Source organism: Wyeomyia smithii, chromosome 3 (genome assembly GCF_029784165.1).
Source record: "Wyeomyia smithii strain HCP4-BCI-WySm-NY-G18 chromosome 3, ASM2978416v1, whole genome shotgun sequence".
NCBI lineage: Eukaryota > Metazoa > Arthropoda > Insecta > Diptera > Culicidae > Wyeomyia > Wyeomyia smithii.
The window spans coordinates 27,555,538-27,574,032 of NC_073696.1; the positions used below are offsets into that span (position 1 = coordinate 27,555,538).

At 38.2% G+C, this 18,495-nt stretch overlaps 4 protein-coding genes across 9 annotated transcripts in view; 2 read left to right on the forward strand and 2 right to left on the reverse strand.

Moving 5' to 3' along the window:
- LOC129726863 (paired amphipathic helix protein Sin3a) overlaps positions 1-8,040 on the reverse strand; it is a 29,227-nt gene extending 21,187 nt beyond the window's left edge. For 2 of the 6 annotated variants that reach the window (XM_055684028.1, XM_055684029.1), the window contains exon 1: positions 7,701-8,040. The gene's annotated coding sequence lies outside the window, so the exon portion shown is untranslated. The other 4 variants (XM_055684024.1, XM_055684025.1, XM_055684027.1 and 1 more) reach the window with 4 other exon arrangements.
- A 419-nt stretch (positions 8,041-8,459) lies between these two features.
- LOC129726865 (cytochrome c oxidase assembly protein COX20, mitochondrial) lies at positions 8,460-9,120 on the forward strand. Its single transcript, XM_055684031.1, has 3 exons — positions 8,460-8,632; positions 8,693-8,880; positions 8,950-9,120. The coding sequence occupies exons 1-3, from the start codon at positions 8,576-8,578 to the stop codon at positions 9,068-9,070; spliced, it is 366 nt and encodes a 121-aa protein (XP_055540006.1). The 5' UTR covers positions 8,460-8,575; the 3' UTR covers positions 9,071-9,120.
- Positions 9,119-11,770, reverse strand: LOC129726864 (uncharacterized). Its single transcript, XM_055684030.1, has 3 exons — positions 11,058-11,770; positions 9,692-10,999; positions 9,119-9,629 (listed from the first exon to the last, which is right to left on the reverse strand). Exons 1-3 carry the CDS (start codon positions 11,612-11,614, stop codon positions 9,209-9,211), a joined length of 2,286 nt encoding a protein of 761 aa, XP_055540005.1. The 5' UTR covers positions 11,615-11,770; the 3' UTR covers positions 9,119-9,208.
- Positions 11,771-13,037: 1,267 nt separating this feature from the next.
- LOC129729700 (uncharacterized) lies at positions 13,038-18,247 on the forward strand. The gene is made up of 7 exons (XM_055688464.1): positions 13,038-13,449; positions 13,505-13,582; positions 15,338-15,451; positions 15,510-15,614; positions 15,671-15,781; positions 15,840-15,932; positions 17,525-18,247. Exons 1-7 carry the CDS (start codon positions 13,338-13,340, stop codon positions 17,872-17,874), a joined length of 963 nt encoding a protein of 320 aa, XP_055544439.1. The 5' UTR covers positions 13,038-13,337; the 3' UTR covers positions 17,875-18,247.
- The last annotated feature ends 248 nt before the right edge of the window (positions 18,248-18,495 follow it).

An 18,495-nucleotide genomic window follows, 5' to 3' on the forward strand; every position in this document is an offset into this window, starting at 1 on the left:
TTTATTTCATTGATACAGCTCAATAATCACGAGATGGGTTGCCGCACGAGGGGCAGCTTTTTGCACAAACCTGTACTTACAAGCTTTGGACGCCGCAATCAGAGCAATTTTCAGCACTGGTTAAAAATTTCACTGCTGTTAAATATTTTTATTTTTCCTTGATAATTTTCAGTCATTTTATTGCAGTTCTTATGTTTAAATCAACTAAAACCACTGATGAGCAAATTCAAAATATGTATTACACACCGAAAATCTTCTGAATTGCTGCAAAATCACACACTACAAGGTCTGAAAAGATGCACAGAATTTCATTCAACGGTGGGAAAAGATTTTTGAACACAATTTCACAGAAGTCGCCAAATTTTTCACTTTCCTATCGGCTTTGTTGCGTATCTCTGCACTCGCTGTCTCACAAGTGAAGATTTTTTCCTGGTCTCACACCTTTAGACCTTGCAGAAAACACGTACACATCGTACCCATTTCAGTGTTTCCTTTCAGCTACAGTATGAATGGGACAGGGTATTTGTGTACGAAAACCCGTAGTAAAACGTTTATTCGAACATAAAACATACCGAACATCCACCAACACCAGCAATAAGGTTGCTTGTGTTCGTGGCAAGTTGGTAATTTCGAGCATCTCCCACCAACACTGTGGCAAACGATCGTCAATTGGGTTATGGTTTGTGTGTCGTCTTAAAAATAGCTCAAACAGGCTTGAAAATTTACATGAGTTCTTCTATCCTCACGACGAACCAACCAACAAACGTTTTCTCTGAATCGCAATTCCCCTACCACACAACCCACTGTCCACCTCAAGCCAACCCAACCCGACCACTTCCAAACGGCACTTCCTGACCCAACCACATTCACTCAACAATTTTTGGATCACTTCTATAACATACCACAGAAAAAATTATACCCACTAATTATCATACGATCACGTTGGTTATAAAATACCCTAATTAACCCGAATTTATTTAGAATTGAGGCAGTACACATTGAACCGATGCTTGCAAATAATTGTTATCAGTAAATATCTAACCACAAGTCCACGTAGTCACCACCGACGGTTTTGCTTGTATTTTGGGATTTTACATTTTCAGACAAGTCCTACTTCATTCGTTATTTACGTTTACACTTTTCATGAAAATCCTCTCAAGTCTCATTCTCTCTCCCGGCAGTGAAAAAGAGGCCCACTGTGGGAGGTAAATCGAACAACAGCAATCTCTCTCACGCACACTGCCACACTCAACGCACCGCGCACTGCCAGCTGTATGAAAGTGTACGCGTATTTATTTATAAATATTACCAACGCACGCACACTTACACCCACTGTGCTGTTATACGAGAGCCGAGCGGCTGCAAGATCCGTCCCTGTAGTTGTGGCATGTGTGTGGCACCAAAGGTGAAGAAAAATAAGCTAACAAATAAAATTGCACTAATTTCTAAAAAAGGTATCAAATTCTTATCAAAATCAACTGCACTTTGCCCGAGAAACTACGCTATTCGTCACAAAAATGCGTTCCCCTCGACGAGAAAATCAATTATCAACCAGTGTTTCAAACTTTTTCATCCGACCGCACACTCAATGCGTCTTTTTTCGCGCTGCCAGCCAGATCACATTCGTCACCAATTTTCTAGCTACTCACCTGAATTATTTTGCTGCTCAATATCGGAAAAGTGTGCCCCGATAGTTGCGAAACTTCCGTCGCAGCAGAAATCACACTTCAAACACCGTTATTACACAGAAAATGGAGCAGACAACTTTGTGTTACAATGTGAATGAAGTCTCTTTTCAAGAAGAAACGGACGCACCAAAAAAGCACTACACAACTTTATTTGCGAACAACCGGATGAAGACTGAACGGTGCGCTCGGTGCGAAGCAAACGTTCAATGTAGCGCTCCGGCAGGTTTTCTTGAGTTGACTGTGAGGTGGTAGATGTGAGGTTGGTGACGTCAGTCGAGGTGATTTGAGGTTTTACGTTCATGTATCATATATCGAATGTGTGACTTTCATTTTTAGGCAAAAACAGGGTGGCGACTCAATTTCCCAAGAAAAAAATCCCTGATTTTCCCTGATGTTTGAAAATCTCTGACTATTTAAATTTTAAATTGATTCAATTTACAACTATCATAGGTTTTCGCACCTAAATAACAGAACTAAAAAGGGTCAGACTGGCTCCCGTCCAACCAGTTATGAGAATTGTTTGGCTTCGCTTTTGTTAACTTGTTTGTAATTGAGTTATTTAATTATAAATTATACTAGCCAACAAAAATTAGATAGTAGAGTAGCTTTTCAACTGTTCTTGTGAATTTTGATTTTGATGCTGACCGCAGTAATTACTCGCCTTTTTCGTTCACTTACAGAAAAACTTCATTGAAGTCTTTGAAGATGTGAGGTATTTCCGAAACTTATAGGGACACCAAAATTCACAGGAAGTCAAACGGTTCACTTATTAAAAAAAAAGCAAACTGATTGGTCGACAACTTGAAACCTCAGCTGGATTCTTATCCGGCTTAAACATAGGAGTATTTTCGACATTTTTCCATGATTTGGCAAAATATGCAATTTTGAAACAGTTATTGAACATTTTCCAGAAGAAGGTTTAATTAAAGTGTTAAAGATCACATCGTCACCAGCTGCTTTTATATTTTTGAAAATTATAACAATAGATTCATTTCCATTTAAATAGTTTCAATTATTTCTGCTGACAAAAATTCGGGGTAGAAAATTAATTATTTTGACGAGTGATTTCGTCTTTAATTGGACTTACTGTCTTTAAATTCGAGTTATAAACGCTCTCAAACTACTGAGCAAGTTTTAGAGTTTTTTGGTAATTGGTTACAAGAAAGTGATCACCCTCTTTGATTACTGGATTAAGACAATGGCGAAAGTCGAGCCTGCTTAGGCGATGTTAGAAGATGTTTCAATGGTTCGGAAGCAAGTGTAGATTGTTAAACGTGCTAATGATGAAGTGCAAGAAACCTACGAAAAATCGTCCAACCACTGGTTTTTACGAAAAAAAAAACGTAGGAATTAGCATAAAATTACTTTAATTAGGTTACTTTTCAAAAATTTGTCATTACAGTAACTATTTGTTAACTAGGTGCTCTTTAATTGAGCTCCTTTCAACGAGGCGTTCGCTAACTCGGCTACAGCGCAGTTAAAAAACGGATGAACATCAAAAATCTGCGTTTGGCATATTGTTGTCAGTACGAATGAGGGCTATATGAATGGAAGATTAATTTAAAAAAGAAAAGAATAGAAAATGGTTTTAAATCTGTTTAATTTAAACTATTCAAAATGACTTTTTAACGGAAAATTTATATCATATTTGTTTTAAACAAAAGCAATTACTGCAAATTTTGCTTTTGCCGCTCGTCTCCGACTATTTTTGCTCGCAAAAATTTGAGTCGCACAATTTCTGCTGCATCGTGTTGCATAAAAGAAATCAAAAATCGACATGTGACCATGCCATTCAACATGGTTGAAATCTGGATACAGATGATTCTGTCCCAAGGTTGATGACGTGTCCATTTGTGTGTCACTTGAATCATCTGCTGGTGAAATGTTACCGCCGTTTTCGCCCAACACGGACTCCTATATTTCGTCGTCCGTGAATACCACGTAAGTGAGCCAAGCTAGGTTTTGGTTTTCATCATACACGCGATCCGTCTACCGTTCGCCTCTTCGTCAGAAGTCACGGTACCTGCTGAAGCATCCACAGCCGCGACAAGAGCCCTCATGTCCTTTTCATTGTCAGGTTCATCAGTGTTAGCTGAAATCCACTCGCAATCAGGGAACTGCGGAATCAGTTTCTTCCATGAATTTTCAATTGTAGATGAGCTAATTTCATTCCATACGGTTACTAACCAGTCCAAAAAGTGACGAAAAACTTTTCATTATTAAATTCCCTGAATTTATTTTTCAGCATCCGGCACAAAAAAGGGAAGCGTAAAAGAAATCAGCTCTAAAATCCCAGTGAAAAATGTACACGATCGCATATGGAACCAAACAGTAATCCCGCATTAGCCTTCAAAACTAAATAAATTCGTTTTGTTTAGTGCCGTTCAAAAACCTACGCCAACCCTGCAGTCGATACTGTGCAGTAGGGCAACTTTTCTGAGTCAGTCTTCGAATCTCAGGTCCTCATCTTCCAGAACTAACTTCAGCATCAGCTTTCTTTTGTAGTGCATCTTAACTGCGTTAATAACCAGGCGGTCTATCGGTTGACACTCCGAAATGACGTTTGGCGGGAGATAGATTACCTAACGGAATAATAGCATGCAAGAAAGTTGACATCGAATTCACCTAGATTATTCTATCGTCTGACACCAACTTGTCTCCTTCATTGTAATGTGCTGTGCAATTGTCCAACAGTAGTAATGCTTTTGGCTCTAAATCGGACTTGCTTGAGAACTCTCTCATAACTTGAACAAATTCGTTGTAGAACCAAGCTTTGAACGGGTTTCTTATCATTCAAACTTTCTCCGAGTTGTAATATGATACAGGCAGTTTTTCCTTATCTGAAACCGAGCGTGGTCTGGCGGCAGTTCTGATGAACATCAATTCCAATTTATTAGAACCGTCAACGTTGCTGCATGGCATTAACGTGTAGTGCATCTTATACAATTTTTATTGCAGGTCGGTACTCGTTCGATAGCACTACACTTCGTGATGCTAAAAGCATTAAGAAAATGGCTAACTCATCAGCATTGTAGATCTGCGACTTTTTCAAGCTCGGTTTTGAAAATGTCCTTGAACCTTAGGTATGCTGCTGTATCGGCTGAAACCTTTTCACCTGTTACTCGCTTGACACGCAACCCATATCGAGCTTTGAAACGCCACATCCAACCATTCGAAAATGTGAAACTCTGGTCTGACACGTTTTTGAAGTTCTCGCAGCAATAGTTCTCCTTTTAGCCGTAATGCTTCCGGTGCAACGAGGATGCTGGCTTCTCACTGCTGAAGAATCAACACGTAGAGCGATTTCTCCATTATCGGTAAGCGTTGTTTTTTTTTAGCGTTGGACTGAGTTCTCAGCCCAGTTAGCGAGTGAACGCTGTATTTGGACACTATTCTTAGTATTTTGTTCAGTAAAGTAACTGCTATTGCATTGTCCAACCGTTACGAGCCCTGTACAAGGCATCATGAGTTTTTCGCAATTCATTCTCATAATGTTTTCTGTACAACAAAAGGTTCCCGTGCTTCACCTGATATATGAACTTTGAAGACAGTTCAACAACTATTTTCGAAATTTTCAGCGATGCAACTATTCCATACAGTTAGAGGACAAATAGAGTTTGTACCAATTCTGCATATGGTTACTGGGTAATAAGAGTTTGAAAGTCATTTTTCGATTGCCCTCCGCGGGGATAGTGTTCAAAAAAGCTTATGCTAAAATGGTTACGTCCTTTTAGAAAGTTACTTTCTAGAAAAATCTTCCACCTGGGACAAATACTTAGTTTGCTGAGTCAAATATGAGTGCATAGGCATTCAAATAAAAAATTATTGATTAATTTTTTACGTCAGATCATTCGGCATGGATTATTAGCACATTCGTTTTCGCGTCAAAAAAAAAAAAAAAGAAAAAAAAAACAAACAAAGTAAGCAACCTAATTACCATTCAGTGTTGTTGAGGAGTTAATGGTCAGTGTCCACATCGAATGCACTGAAATAAATTTAATTAACGACTAAAAAACAAGGCCATGGAAAATTTCCCTGACCACTTTTCAAATTTCCTGGTTTCCCTGTTCAATAAATCAAATCCCTGATATTCCCTGATTCTTCCGTTTTATCCGGTGTCGCCACCCTGAAGTTATTCAACATCGAAGATAAATTTGAATAAAAATAACTTATAATTTATAGCCCTTGCTAAAATGTTCAATTCTTGTTAAGTAATTTATGGTTTTTATGGGAATCGAATTCGTGAGACTATTTACCCTCTAGTGCCCAATGCCGCCTTTAGACGGTCATCAGTTGAACCTTTAAAAAGCTTCAATCGATACTTAAAAAATGTTTATAAAGCTTCAAAGGGATTTTTTCGAAGTCCGTCTGAAAATTAATTTGGACACTAGAGGGTTAAACTGTTAAAGACCATCAGCAGCCGCATTGCAGTTTTTCCTTGATTGTACACGAATATAAATCGTGTATCGCTACAAAGATAGAACAGCGACTCTCTGCTCCACCTGTGCTGTACGGTACTCTAACCTTTACCAGTATGTTTTTTCTCAGGACATCAGGTTCTAACAGCAGGTTAACCCTTTATAAGGCAGTGGCAACAATATTACCACCAACAAGAAATATTTTCTTCTTGCTGCACTAATTCTTAGTAATTGTTTTCAAATTTTTGAATAACCAAAGACTTATAGGGGAATTTCACAACACTCCAGTTTTTAAGGACTGCTAGAAGTGTATAATAATGATTTGGGGATCATTTTTATGTAGATGAACCGCGATTTTAGAACTTCCAAAAGAAGTTCTGTTTTAATTTCATCCTAAATTTTTTTTAAGGTATCACTTGTATAACTCCTTATTTCGATCTATGCTATGCAAAACTGTTACTTTTCCATTGCTATGATGTTCCTTAATTTAATAAGCGCCAAAAAAATTGTCGCCATCGTTTTCGGGGTTAACGGGCAGTGGCAACTATATTGCCACCAATTTTATCAACTGATACATTAGTGCATTTTCATTCATATTCATTGCGTAGTTTCTATAGGGTTAACAAATTGTTCAATAAAGAGGGCAATTTTCAAACTCAAATCAATCTAAGTTCAGGGAAACGAACATTAATTGTTGGGATGTGAGATTTTGTCATTTTGTTGATACTGATATAGAGAATGTCACAGTAAATGATTGGTGTCTATTCATGTCGTCTGTGCTAGGCATGCTCGCATGTGATTGATTCATTATTCACGTAAATTTGTTATTGGAACTTTTTATCAATTTTTACCGCTGAGAAATGAATAACTAGCGTATTACGAAATTTTCGAAGATTTTATCTATCTTACAATATATTGGTTATTGTATTGTGCCGTGTCAAAAAAATGTGAACAAAAAAAATATATTGGTAATTGTTATCCATCTATGTGGTTCTACTGTTATTACCGTTTGAAATATGACGGAACATTTGCCAGTTTCATTTCCAATTTTACAAAATGTCCCTCAGTATAGAAAACAAAGACGTAGTTCCACTTCAAAAAAGAGACTTTTCGTTAAAAAAAAACAATTTTTAAAAGACTAGCTTCGAAATAGAGACTAAATCTCTAGCAAAAAATCCTATGCTTTCAATTTTTTAAATTAATTAAATAAATGGAAAAAAGATAGGCGGGACGAAGTTTGCCGGGTCAGCTGATATTCAATTAGGTATTCACTGTTTAGGTTATTAAAAAAGTTACAATATATGTTATCAAATCCAGTTATTTTCCAGAAAGTTTTCTCGTTTCCTAGCGTTTTTTTTTATTTCTGCCTACGCAATTAGTGTGGAACAAGAAAAAAAGCAAACAACACCTGTCTCGATAGAAAACGTATACCTTGCGCCAGTGTTAAGGAAAAACAAAATGGCGCGCGTGAAAGCAACAATCAACGTATATCTCACTCGCACCCCGTTTCGGTAAGCCATTCGAAACAGAGTTCAGTCGATTAGAATGAATAGTCTACTATAAAAAAAGTAAAACTAATTGCTAACCCACTTACCGTGACACTTTGGGAAGATCAAGCAAAATACTGCTCTTAGCTAGCCCCTGGATGGGATAACTTTTTTTCCTTAAAAAAGCACGCTTAACCTTCAACCACTTTTCCACTGTAACACTAGCGTAGCACTCAAAAGAAAATTTAACCTTTCAGGCTGATCACTAGAAAAGTTTTACTTAACCTCGGGCGCATCTGTTAGAGCAAGTAGTTTTTCACACTTTTCACCGGTTGATTGATTGCAAAAGTGAAGTTTTCCATCGCAAAAGTTCGAAACTTTACAGAATGTAAGCAGAAAAACGTACCAGCAAACTTGAACAACACACTCCGTCTGGTCTTGTTTGGTTGCTGCGCTGGGCGAGGAGCAGCATGACAGACACGCAGACACGAGTCGAGCGAGATAGCCTTCTGCTGGGTGCTGTTCATTCTTGCATAAACTAGCGCTTATTTGAGAGGACAATGGTCTAGGCGAATGTCCTGATAGCTGTTTCTTTTCAACTAACGGTGGTCGCTTATGTAAGGGTCTAGCAGGAGTAAACGTGAGGCGCAATGAAATGAAAGCTCTGTGCTTATCAAACGGCTCTATATCACGTTGGAGCAAAACGAGCGAAGTGCTTATGAATTTCCAATGCAATAGTTCTAGTGAGGTTAACGCGACTTACTTGAGAGTAAGTAGTACTATACAATGTTGCTGACGTGAAGAGGAAACGAGATGGAGAATTTTAAATGTTTTTTCTTTGCTGCTCCTCCGCGCCTTACGGTGGGTTTAATTTTGTGGCTTTTTCTAGTAAACAGCTGATGCTGTTTATAATTTGTACCAAGTTAATAAATTTCACCTTTTAATGAAAGTGGCGTAATTATTACATAAAAATTAAGATACAATGGCAACAAAAAAGTCAGATTTTGATGAGCTTCTGCCGGACCCCGGTTCGGAGCGTGTAATGATTCCCGTGTAATGACGCAAAACGTGCGTGTACTAATAAGCATCCGTATTTCAGAGAGTTATGCTTTTCGGCCGGGACCTAAGCCAGATTCCCTGCTTCCGCAGCAGTTTTTTGTACGGCATAAGTATCGGAATGGCCACTAGCTTTGCTGCTTTTATGAGGACGTCCCGACCCCAACTGTCCACGCACATAGGCTTCGGCACCTTCATGGGGACCACGTTGTGCTATTGGTTCACGTGCCGGTTAGTGGCTAATCGGCTATCTCAATCACTTTGAAATTATTAATTAAAATGTAAACTTATCTTTTATAGCTATAAGTGGTCTAAACAGGAAACTGACGTTGCACTCCTGCAGAAACTTATGCAACAACAAGCAATGTATGAGGGAACGGAGAAGGAAAGAGAGCTGGATCGCAAAACTGATTCGGCGTAAAATATACTTATAGTAGAAATAAAAATTTAGACTACTTTCTGTTTTAACAATTTATTTATTCTTTTTATTGTAATAAAGCATAATCCGATTTCTACAGCATAATAAATACTAAAATACTTAAATTGCAAGTTTTGCATCCTACTGTGGCATGCTCTCGTAGCCAAGAGAATAGGCAGGCGGAACGTCCAGGTTCACCGCCGGTCGCTTTTGTGTGGAGCTAGCTGAGCGTGATTTTCTCTTACCACCGGCTTTGGGTTCGGGTTTCGGAGCGAATTGGACGTTTAAATTTTTCACCCGCCGCCAGTAAAACCCGAGACTACCGGGTTTGTCGTTGCCAGCATCCGCCTGTCGTTTTACGTACTGAGTGTACATTTTTTTCGGTGACCAACTTGTGGCTGACAAATCAAACGGTCCTCCCCGATCCTGTTGTTCGGCGGTGAAGTACGACAGGATGTCGTCATCCATCGTATCCCGAATCGTAGTGTCCCGGGCGAATTTACCTCGTTTATCGTAGATTGCCTTACCTAGTTCTAGCTGGTGAGCTCGATAGATAACGTTGCTGCAAACAGTTTTAGTTTTTTGAGTAAGCTCAAACATTATAAAAAAACAAATATCTCTTACCCACTGCCAACGCCGTAGCCAAGCGTATTCAAATAAAACTGACAGCAAACCGACTGATACTGGCCACTCTCGTCCGAAAGTCGATAGGAAAAGGTGCAACTCTTTCGTGCCGGCTCATCGGAGGAAATTTTCTTCCTGCGACGCTTGATTGCATGCCGCTCAGTATGTTCCAGCATGAACATGCGCTGATCGGCGAAAGTCATACTCCAGTAGTGACTATTGATGCGTTCCTGACGCTCACTGGTGATCTTCTGCCGGCAGCTGAGATGGCAGTTGCACTCTAGATGCATCACCGGGTGCAACTGTTTTCTCTTTACAATATTATTCAATTTGGCAAGGTACTTTTTGGTGCGCTTAACCGGAGGGTAACCTTCGAGCGTTACTGTGATGTTCGGATTCATTGCCCTCCATTGCTTCATCGATCTAGGCTTGGTGACCGGTTTGGGCGGACTTTCGGTCTTCACCTTGGTCGCTGATAGGTCCGTTTCACCTTTGAATGTCAATTCCTGTTCCGCGATTGGATCGTCTTCCTGATATAGTGCAACTTTCGCGTCTTCGCATTTGATTTCCTGGCAGTTCGACGCATCGTAGAAAGGTGACTGGGTGTAACTATTATCCGGTACATTGTTAGAATATGAGTCAGAATAATGGTCACTTTCTTTGACATAGTATGAATTTGTTATGCTCGCAGATTCAACTGGCATTCCGTAATATGGCTCTTGTTTCACCCGGTTGCCAAAGGCAAGTGGATGCTGCACATTTGCATAATTAATTTCGACAGTCTTCTGGCCCACTCCCGGTTCTGGACAAATTTTAGTCTGCTGATTTAATTCAGGACATGCTAAAACGGGTGCCTGCTGCTGTTCAAAACTCAATGGTTGATCTAATGGCGGTTCTGCCACTGCTGAATCTAGCATTTCCTCCTCTAAATGAGCAACGGGCATTGACCAGTTCGGAGGCGTCGTTTCACGCTTAGGAACGAAAGTTTTTCGCTCGGGAATCTCGAAATCATCCATTTCGACGAAATGAACATCCATCTCGCGAAGAATTGCGCAATAAAAGCTGGCACAGCCGGGCTTTTCCCGGATCGCTTCCCTGCGCACCTTGAAATCTGCATGCATAAGTTTTGCGTTCAACTTAGTGGGTAAGTATAGCGCCGTCGCGCTATACTTCAGTCCCTTATGATAGGTTCGGGGTGAGTATGACAAAATATCGTCCCAGATGGCATCGCGCAGCGAGCGATCCCGCTCGTACTTTCCTCGCTTATCGTTGAAAGTTTCCCGCGCGTGGGCGCGATATATATGATTCCTAAAAACAACCAAACAATTATTTCCCCACTAGTTTAGCAACCAATTCCCGCTCTTACCCGCATCCTTTGCGATACCCTAGAGTATTGAGAAAAAACGTACAGCAAACGGTCTGCAGTTCTCCGCTGTCGTCGGGCAGATAGAATGAGTAAGTATAGGCTTTCTTAACATCGACACCACCGAGCGGATCAACCGGAACCCGTCGCCGCTTTACTTTGCCCTGAACGGAGTACCGACGGACAAACTTTTTCTGCTCAATGTGATTCATTTGCCAGTACTGTTCGTTGAGTATTTGCCGCTGCTCGGGGGTAATCTTACGGGGACAGGATAGATAACAGCTGCATGCCTCGGTGATAACCAGCCGTGCTTGACGGCGTTGCACCTGGGCTTCAGCTCTTTTCTGTTCTTTCTTCGTTACCAGCACTCGTTTCTTGCGCTTTCGCTTCGTTGATTTTGTGCTGTTTTTATCAACTTCCGCTGTTTCGCTGCTTTGGGGAAATTCTTCCGGAACAGGAGCAAACTGTTCTTTCACCGAGGTTTTAACATCAATTTCTGCATTGCAGTTCGGGTCACTAGAGTTGTATACTTTGAAGATGTCTACAGGATGTACGGACATTCTTTCTGATGATAATAGTTACTGTTAAATAATGACCCAATATTTTCCATTAGACAATAAAATTAATTGAAGTGATCAAAAATAATCGTCCTTTTCCATTTTTTGTTGTTGATATTTATTACTCGCTAATGTCAATCAAACACGGACTTTTGGTTACACGCTTATGCGAAGCCACATTGATGTGAGAAGAAGCTTACCGATTGGTTACACTGTTAAGCTAATTTTTGAATGTTTGATGGCCTGATGCAAAAAACTCCTGCCGCTGATTTGCTTTTTTTCCCTTCAAAATCAGTTGACAGTTGTCGCGCGCCGTTATGCCAAAAACAGCAGAAATGCTGAGTTGCACGAGCCTTTGGCATCCCTATACCACAGAGAACAGACTAAAGCCTGTAGTACACTCTTCGACCGAGCGTCAAATATTTGTCACTTTTTGACAGATAAAAATTTGGTCAAAGATAATTATTTGTCACTCTCCAATTTTAACATGGGGCAAACACGGGCAAACAACAACCATGATGTCAAATAAATTTGACCCTTATGTCAGAAGATCAAATATTTGACCATTAGACAAAGAGTGTACTACAGGCTTAACAGGCGACGAACAAACGGTCTGAAAAAAGTGTGTAAAATTGTGCATGTGTGCCACGAAATTTCCTCGGAATAACTCGTTATGCTAAATGGCAAAGTAAAGTGTGATGTCGCTACCGTCGCTAAACAACCTGCGTGTTCATCAGTGTATAGACCCTCTTATCTGCGCTAGTATTAGTGGTCGATTTCACTAATACAAGTTTAATTTTGGTTGCAAAAAATCAACACGCTGGTAGTAACAAAAAATTTCCTCCTGCCCCGAGCTTTTATTCAAGTTGTAAGCCGATTTTGAGTTTTATTTCATCTAGTTTTCCACTAAAACAAAGTTTTTTAAAACAGGTAGCACTAATGAACTAGGATTCATAAGTGCAATATTTTTCGAAATTTTATATCAGCTGAATTTTTGGTTGAAAACAAATCGATTTTATTGGGATACAGACTAAGTCTGTATTGGTGAGATCTGGCGTAGAAAGCTCTATGCCGTTCGCTCCACAGCGACGGTAGCGACATCACATCTTAGTTTACCACTCAGCATGACGAGGGGTGTAATTCGGAGAGTATATTTCTGCGCACACAAACTGTTTTACACACCTTTTATCGCTTGCTTGTTGGTCTGTTCTCTGTGCCTATACCGAGTAACAGTGAATGACAACCAGTGTTGTCAGGTATCCAGATTTATCTGGATTATCCAGATTTTTGAACATGTATCCAGATAGGCAGATTTTATGTTCAATTATCCAGATTTTTCATAAATAATCTAGATTTTACCATAACTCACATTTTTTTCAGTGTACAAAATAATGAAAAGCATTTATTTTTCACTGGGTCTTGTCCGCTGTCAACAGCCAAACACTGTTCTGCTATATCTTACTGGTTATTTAGCGATGGGGAAATCGAGCTATATCGTCATCGATAGCATCGATCCTTTTCAAGTTTTTATCGACGTTTTTTCAACCGAGTCGACCTGGCGCTGGCAGAAGAGTGCGAGGCCGCTGAAAAGTTTTTTGTGCCAAAGCAACGATATTATCGATAAGAAGAGATTATCGATATTAACGATAAATACCGACACTTTCTCATCCGATTTTCTGCCTCGTTTACGTGTCGTGCGAATAATTATTTTAAAATTAGGAACAAAATGCGTAAAAATACCAAATTAGCAAACAAAACCACAGGGAATATTGTCAAGTTAACAAACTTTTTCCATCGCGTTCCTGGATCGACGCAATCAAGAAGGGTTTTAAATGAAGGTAGGTATTCTAACCTTAAAATAAAACATTTTTATTGAAATATTTTATTATTCAGCAAATTCACGAGGCATTCGTGCTTCCGGTCATTCGACTGCTTCCGGTCACCCAACCACTGGAAGCAATTCAAGTGATGGTGAGGGTTTGGCATTTTTTAATTAAATTTTAACCTAAAATTTGTTAAGTTCTCGGAGACAGCAGGACGGTTTAAAAATATTTCGCGTTATAGATAATATCAATTTATTATTAAAATTGTTAACTAGGATTTTTAGCTGTTCCCAAGCTTTGTTGTAGTAAACAAGGATATTTTGTAGTTTTTCCAGGATATCAATTTTGAGACCGACAAACTTTGTAACTTTCTTTCGAGTTCTGTGCAATCGAGTTCAGTTTGTAGGGACCATCCATTAATGATGTTACGCGTTTAGGGGGGTGAGGGTGTTTCGATTATTGTGACATTTTGTGACATATGGGGGGGGGGGGGTTGGGTAGCTTGAGTGTGACATCACATTTCAACTAAAAAAATAAATAAATAAAAAAGTCATACCTTCCTAACTACAGAGTTCAACTCAGAACTATTCATGATATTTGCATCATTCATTTTTCGATCCAGTTCTACGATCCCTTTTTTGCTTAAGATAAAATAAATGACAATTTTTTTCTCTCGTTAAAAACGCATAGTGTTCGCTAATTCAGGTTTACCGTGCATGTTCGTTTATGAATGACAGCGCAATTTCATTAATGTTTAGTGTCTCTAAATCCAATCAATACAAAAATTGTGACAAAACGTAAATAAGAACGCTTGACTATTGTAACATGTGGAGAAGATTTGGATTGCGAAATGATTGAAGAAGAGGAACTTAATATTGATGGTCTTTCAAAAATCAGCAATGATGCTAAAGTTACTGTCTCGGCCTTCTATGTCTTCGATAAATAATAAAAAAATGACGTTATTAGGAGGGGGGGGGGGGGGCAAGGAAGTTGTGACAGCTTGTGACAACGAGGAGGGGGGGAGTAATTTTTTTCCAAATTTTGCGTTACATCATTAATGGATCGTCCCTGTACTTGAGGCTGTAAGAATCAAATTTACTACCGACTCTAAAACGAAAACGAATTTAAATTATAAATTATTGATCTACTTTATTACATTGAGAATTTGACAGACGTGTGTTTTAAGTTGAAAAAGGAAAAGAACTGTAGAACATCTTGGACATTCGGTCGTTTTCAACTGCAATCGAAAGCAATTTTTGTTGATCTTCGAAAGCATTCCTTTTCGACTAAATTTAGTTTAGTATTGCTCGTTATAAACGATAAAAATCGTCCAGAGCTATTTCAAACCATTTTGAAGTAAACTTACTGGTGTTTTGTTGCCTTTAAAGGTATTTCTAGCCAGCTTTTATCACTCACAGTAATAGCCAATTATTCAAGAGTTTTTGCATAGTATTGAAACAATTCACGCATACATTTTGCAGGATCTTAAGCTATTTTCCTGTAGGTCGCGCAAAGCTCTACGATTCCACATCTCTTTTTCAATGCTAGAATACCTTGAGGTCTTTTCAACGCGAAGGATATGATAGTGATCAATTTAAAGGCCTCAATGCAATATATGGAATTTTTAGAAAATATTGAATTTTACCGGGTAAAAAAAACCTTACCGTAAAGCCATAGTCATATCTCCAAAGCTGTTATTCCTAGATAGGCCTTCTAAACTTAAAATGTTTCCTCAACGTGACAAAATCATAACTTAATGACTTCTAATAATAAATTGCCCCGCTTACGGTTTGAAAATAACCAAAACTTTTAGTTTAGATGTATATCAGATCAAGAAAAAAACATACAAATAAGGTAGAAAATTTTGCTTGATTCTATTTGACTCATGTTTTTTTCATATCAGATAACAATAACGAGATAGGAACTAAGTTACAGATTGACGCTCTCAGTCAATCCACCGCTCTTTGCCAGGCAACCACTTTCAGTCATTCAAACGCAGAAAGCGTTCCGAACGATGGTGAGCTTTTTTTGTTTAAATTTGAACAAAAAATAACCTTCTTATTTATTCATTTTAGATCGGAACGGCGAGATAACTGTGATGCAGTTAACCACTTCCGGTCAATCATCCGCTTCCGGCCAGCCCACCACTTCTTCCAGTAAGGAAAGCGTTTCGAGCGATGGTAAGTTTTTGTTTTTTAAATTTAACATGAAATAGCTTTCTTTTTATTTATTCCAGATCTGAACGACGAGGTAACTGTGATGCAGTCAACCACTTCTGGTCAATCATCCGCTTCTGGTCAGTCCACCACTTCTGGCAACTCCAGTAAGGAAAGCGTTACGAGCGATGGTAAGTTTTTTTATTTTTTATTTTACCATAAAATAATTTTTAATTTTGTTTATTTTAGATCGAAACGACAAGATAACTGTGATGCAGTCAACCACTTCCGATCAATCAACCGCTTCCGGCCACTCCAGTAAGGGAAGCGTTTTAAGCGATGGTAAGTTTTTGACATTAAAAATCTGTTTTTATTTGAACCTGTTTGAGAAATTTACCAATCAGAAAAAAGTAATAGTAAACAATTGTTTTGAAATATTATTGAAATCGATTAAAAACGCTATGCATCAAAAATTGCATCGCTCTTCATTAGATGTTGTTAGCAAATCGTTCAGAGAAAGTTAGGGAAATGTTTGGAATTGAAACATAATTTTTGTTGCACAAAAAGGCAAAGTTTTTCTTTATATGTTACGTTATTACATATACACAGATTTTGCAGCCTACGGTTAGCGTTCGGATTGCAGGCGATACGAGACGAGATTCGATTATACGAACCAATTTCAATCGGTAGCCCACGAAATAATTCATTATTTTAAGGATTGAACTATTTCTATAACATATTTTCTAGAAAAAAAAATGAAATAAGCCTAAAAATATTTGGTATGAAAAGTCGATTTAAAACTCAGGTTTTTTTATATAAATTTAGAGATTTTTTTTTTTTAAAGAAACCGATTTTCAATGTTTTTTTTTCTTCTCATGATTTTTTGAAAAGTATACAAGAAATCTAAATGTAAGTTGTGAAAAAAAATCGTGCGGAAATTATCAATTCAGGTATACAAATTTATTTCAGTTAGATCTCCAATCATCACAAATGCACTGTTTATATCGAAAATTTTTCGAAATTTTGCATTGAAATAAAAACTTCAATTCAATCTAATTTCTGTGATACCGTTTGGGACCCTAATTCCACGCGGTTCATTATCCTGTGCATCTTGTATCAAAATGTGGAAAAATACCAATTATAAGAAAAAAAATTTAAAAAGTATGTTGAAGATATTTTTTTGTATACAGAAAAACACCTCAAAACACTTTTTTGAAATTTATATATATTTTTTTTATATTTTGATTCGAAGCGCACGGTTACCCACACGGGAGCCACACAGAATTAGGGTGTTTTACGGTAATTGTTTACAAAACCACTGAAAGTTATATGACATAAATTATTAACCCGGATTCGTTCGGAACGTTTTAAACTTATTTGAATCTACATGTTGATCAGTTGAAGATCCAAGCTGGACTGTCATTTAGTTTTACTTTGAGATGGTCAACCGCAATGGCCATTACCGCGCATTCTGCCAAATCGACAGCCTCAGTGTTGTCGGTTCCATCGATGAGCGGCGCGATCAAAATGCTACTGAAGTGTTTTTTTTCTTGTTCACACAACATTTATTTGACACGGCACAATACAAATTTATGTTCTACGAAGCCAATTAAATACTGAGGTGGTTGTTATTTATAATCGGTTTTATCTGGATTCTCAACTCATACTACTGATTCTAAGTAAAAAAAATAACTAGAAAATACATAAATCTTCTGGAAAAACCTGAAAAAATCAGGGAATTTTTTTTCTGAAATTTACTTCACATCCTGTTAAAATAAACAAAAAACACTAGTTAAGTTCTTGAAGGAAAAATGAAAAAAGGTGATTTTTGACAGCATCAGTCTATTTGTGAATTCAATTAGAATAAGGAAAAGCAAAAAACATTGCGTTTCATTGGAATGAAAATTAATTTTAGAATTTCGTTCTAATTTTAGATGCTGACGTTTTAGGTAAACAAAAAAAGAAAAACAAAGCATTATCAAAATACAAAAAAGACTGGGAATGCAAAATGCCATGGCTAGAGGCAAATAAAACTGATGTATATGCTGGATTTTGCAAAGTCTGCCGAACAGACGTGAAATGCATTGCTGGCATAAAGGACATGCAAAGGCATGGAGCCACCCAGAAGCATAAAACTAACGCGAAAAACCTAGTGGATGTGGGAAACCAAAAAACTGCCATGGAGAAATATGTGAGTACGAAGATCAACGATAGCGTTAGGAATGCAGAGCTATTTTTGGTTACCTGGGCGGTTGGTCAGAACAAGTCAGCCTTTGAAATTTAGGCGATAGCTGCTGCTCTTCGACTCATATGCCCTGACTCCGAAATAGCCAAGTCTATACGAATGGGAAGAACGAAGGCAACCGCAATGATCGTCAATGTCGTAGGGGAGGGGCAGCACGAGGAAATTAGTACAATTATGCGAGAAACACCATTCAGCTTGATCGCAGATGAATCTACAGATATATCTAGTAAAAAGTCATTAGCACTTATTGCTAGGACTTATAAATGGCAAGAAGATCGTCTGAAAATAATGGATATTTTCTACGATTTAGTTGAAGTGGTTGAAACTGATTCCCGAACTCTGTACAACCATGTTACAGGATGTTTTGAACGAGACAAAATTCCATATAAAAATCAGTTGATCGACCCTACAACTAAACTATATCTAACATTTTTGTCCTATGTTTTAGGTATGCTTATTTTTGATATGCTGAACGACCCTCCAACTGAAATATATTTAACTTTTTTGTCTTGTTTTCTAGGCCTTGTAAACAAGCTTAACAAGCTTTTTCAAAGCGAAACCCCCGAGCTTTATAAGCTACATTCGAGTGTGTCAAGGTTGTTCAAAACAATACTCGACAACTTCATGAAAAATAATTATTTACAAACTATGACGAATCTA

Excerpts from the sequence above, each read along its gene's own strand:
- LOC129726865 (XM_055684031.1), top strand. The coding sequence starts at position 8,576 with ATGGCAACAAAAAAGTCAGATTTTGATGAGCTTCTGCCGGACCCCGGT. Across the intron at positions 8,633-8,692 it reads CGGACCCCGGTTCGGAGCGT|AGAGTTATGCTTTTCGGCCG; the intron begins GTAATGATTCCC and ends TCCGTATTTCAG. Across the intron at positions 8,881-8,949 it reads TGCTATTGGTTCACGTGCCG|CTATAAGTGGTCTAAACAGG; the intron begins GTTAGTGGCTAA and ends TATCTTTTATAG.
- LOC129729700 (XM_055688464.1), top strand. The coding sequence starts at position 13,338 with ATGCGTAAAAATACCAAATTAGCAAACAAAACCACAGGGAATATTGTC. Across the intron at positions 13,583-15,337 it reads TGGAAGCAATTCAAGTGATG|ATAACAATAACGAGATAGGA; the intron begins GTGAGGGTTTGG and ends TTTTCATATCAG. Across the intron at positions 15,782-15,839 it reads GGAAAGCGTTACGAGCGATG|ATCGAAACGACAAGATAACT; the intron begins GTAAGTTTTTTT and ends TGTTTATTTTAG.
- LOC129726864 (XM_055684030.1), bottom strand. The coding sequence starts at position 11,614 with ATGTCCGTACATCCTGTAGACATCTTCAAAGTATACAACTCTAGTGAC. Across the intron at positions 11,000-11,057 it reads GGGTATCGCAAAGGATGCGG|GAATCATATATATCGCGCCC; the intron begins GTAAGAGCGGGA and ends GGTTGTTTTTAG. Across the intron at positions 9,630-9,691 it reads GGCTACGGCGTTGGCAGTGG|CAACGTTATCTATCGAGCTC; the intron begins GTAAGAGATATT and ends AACTGTTTGCAG.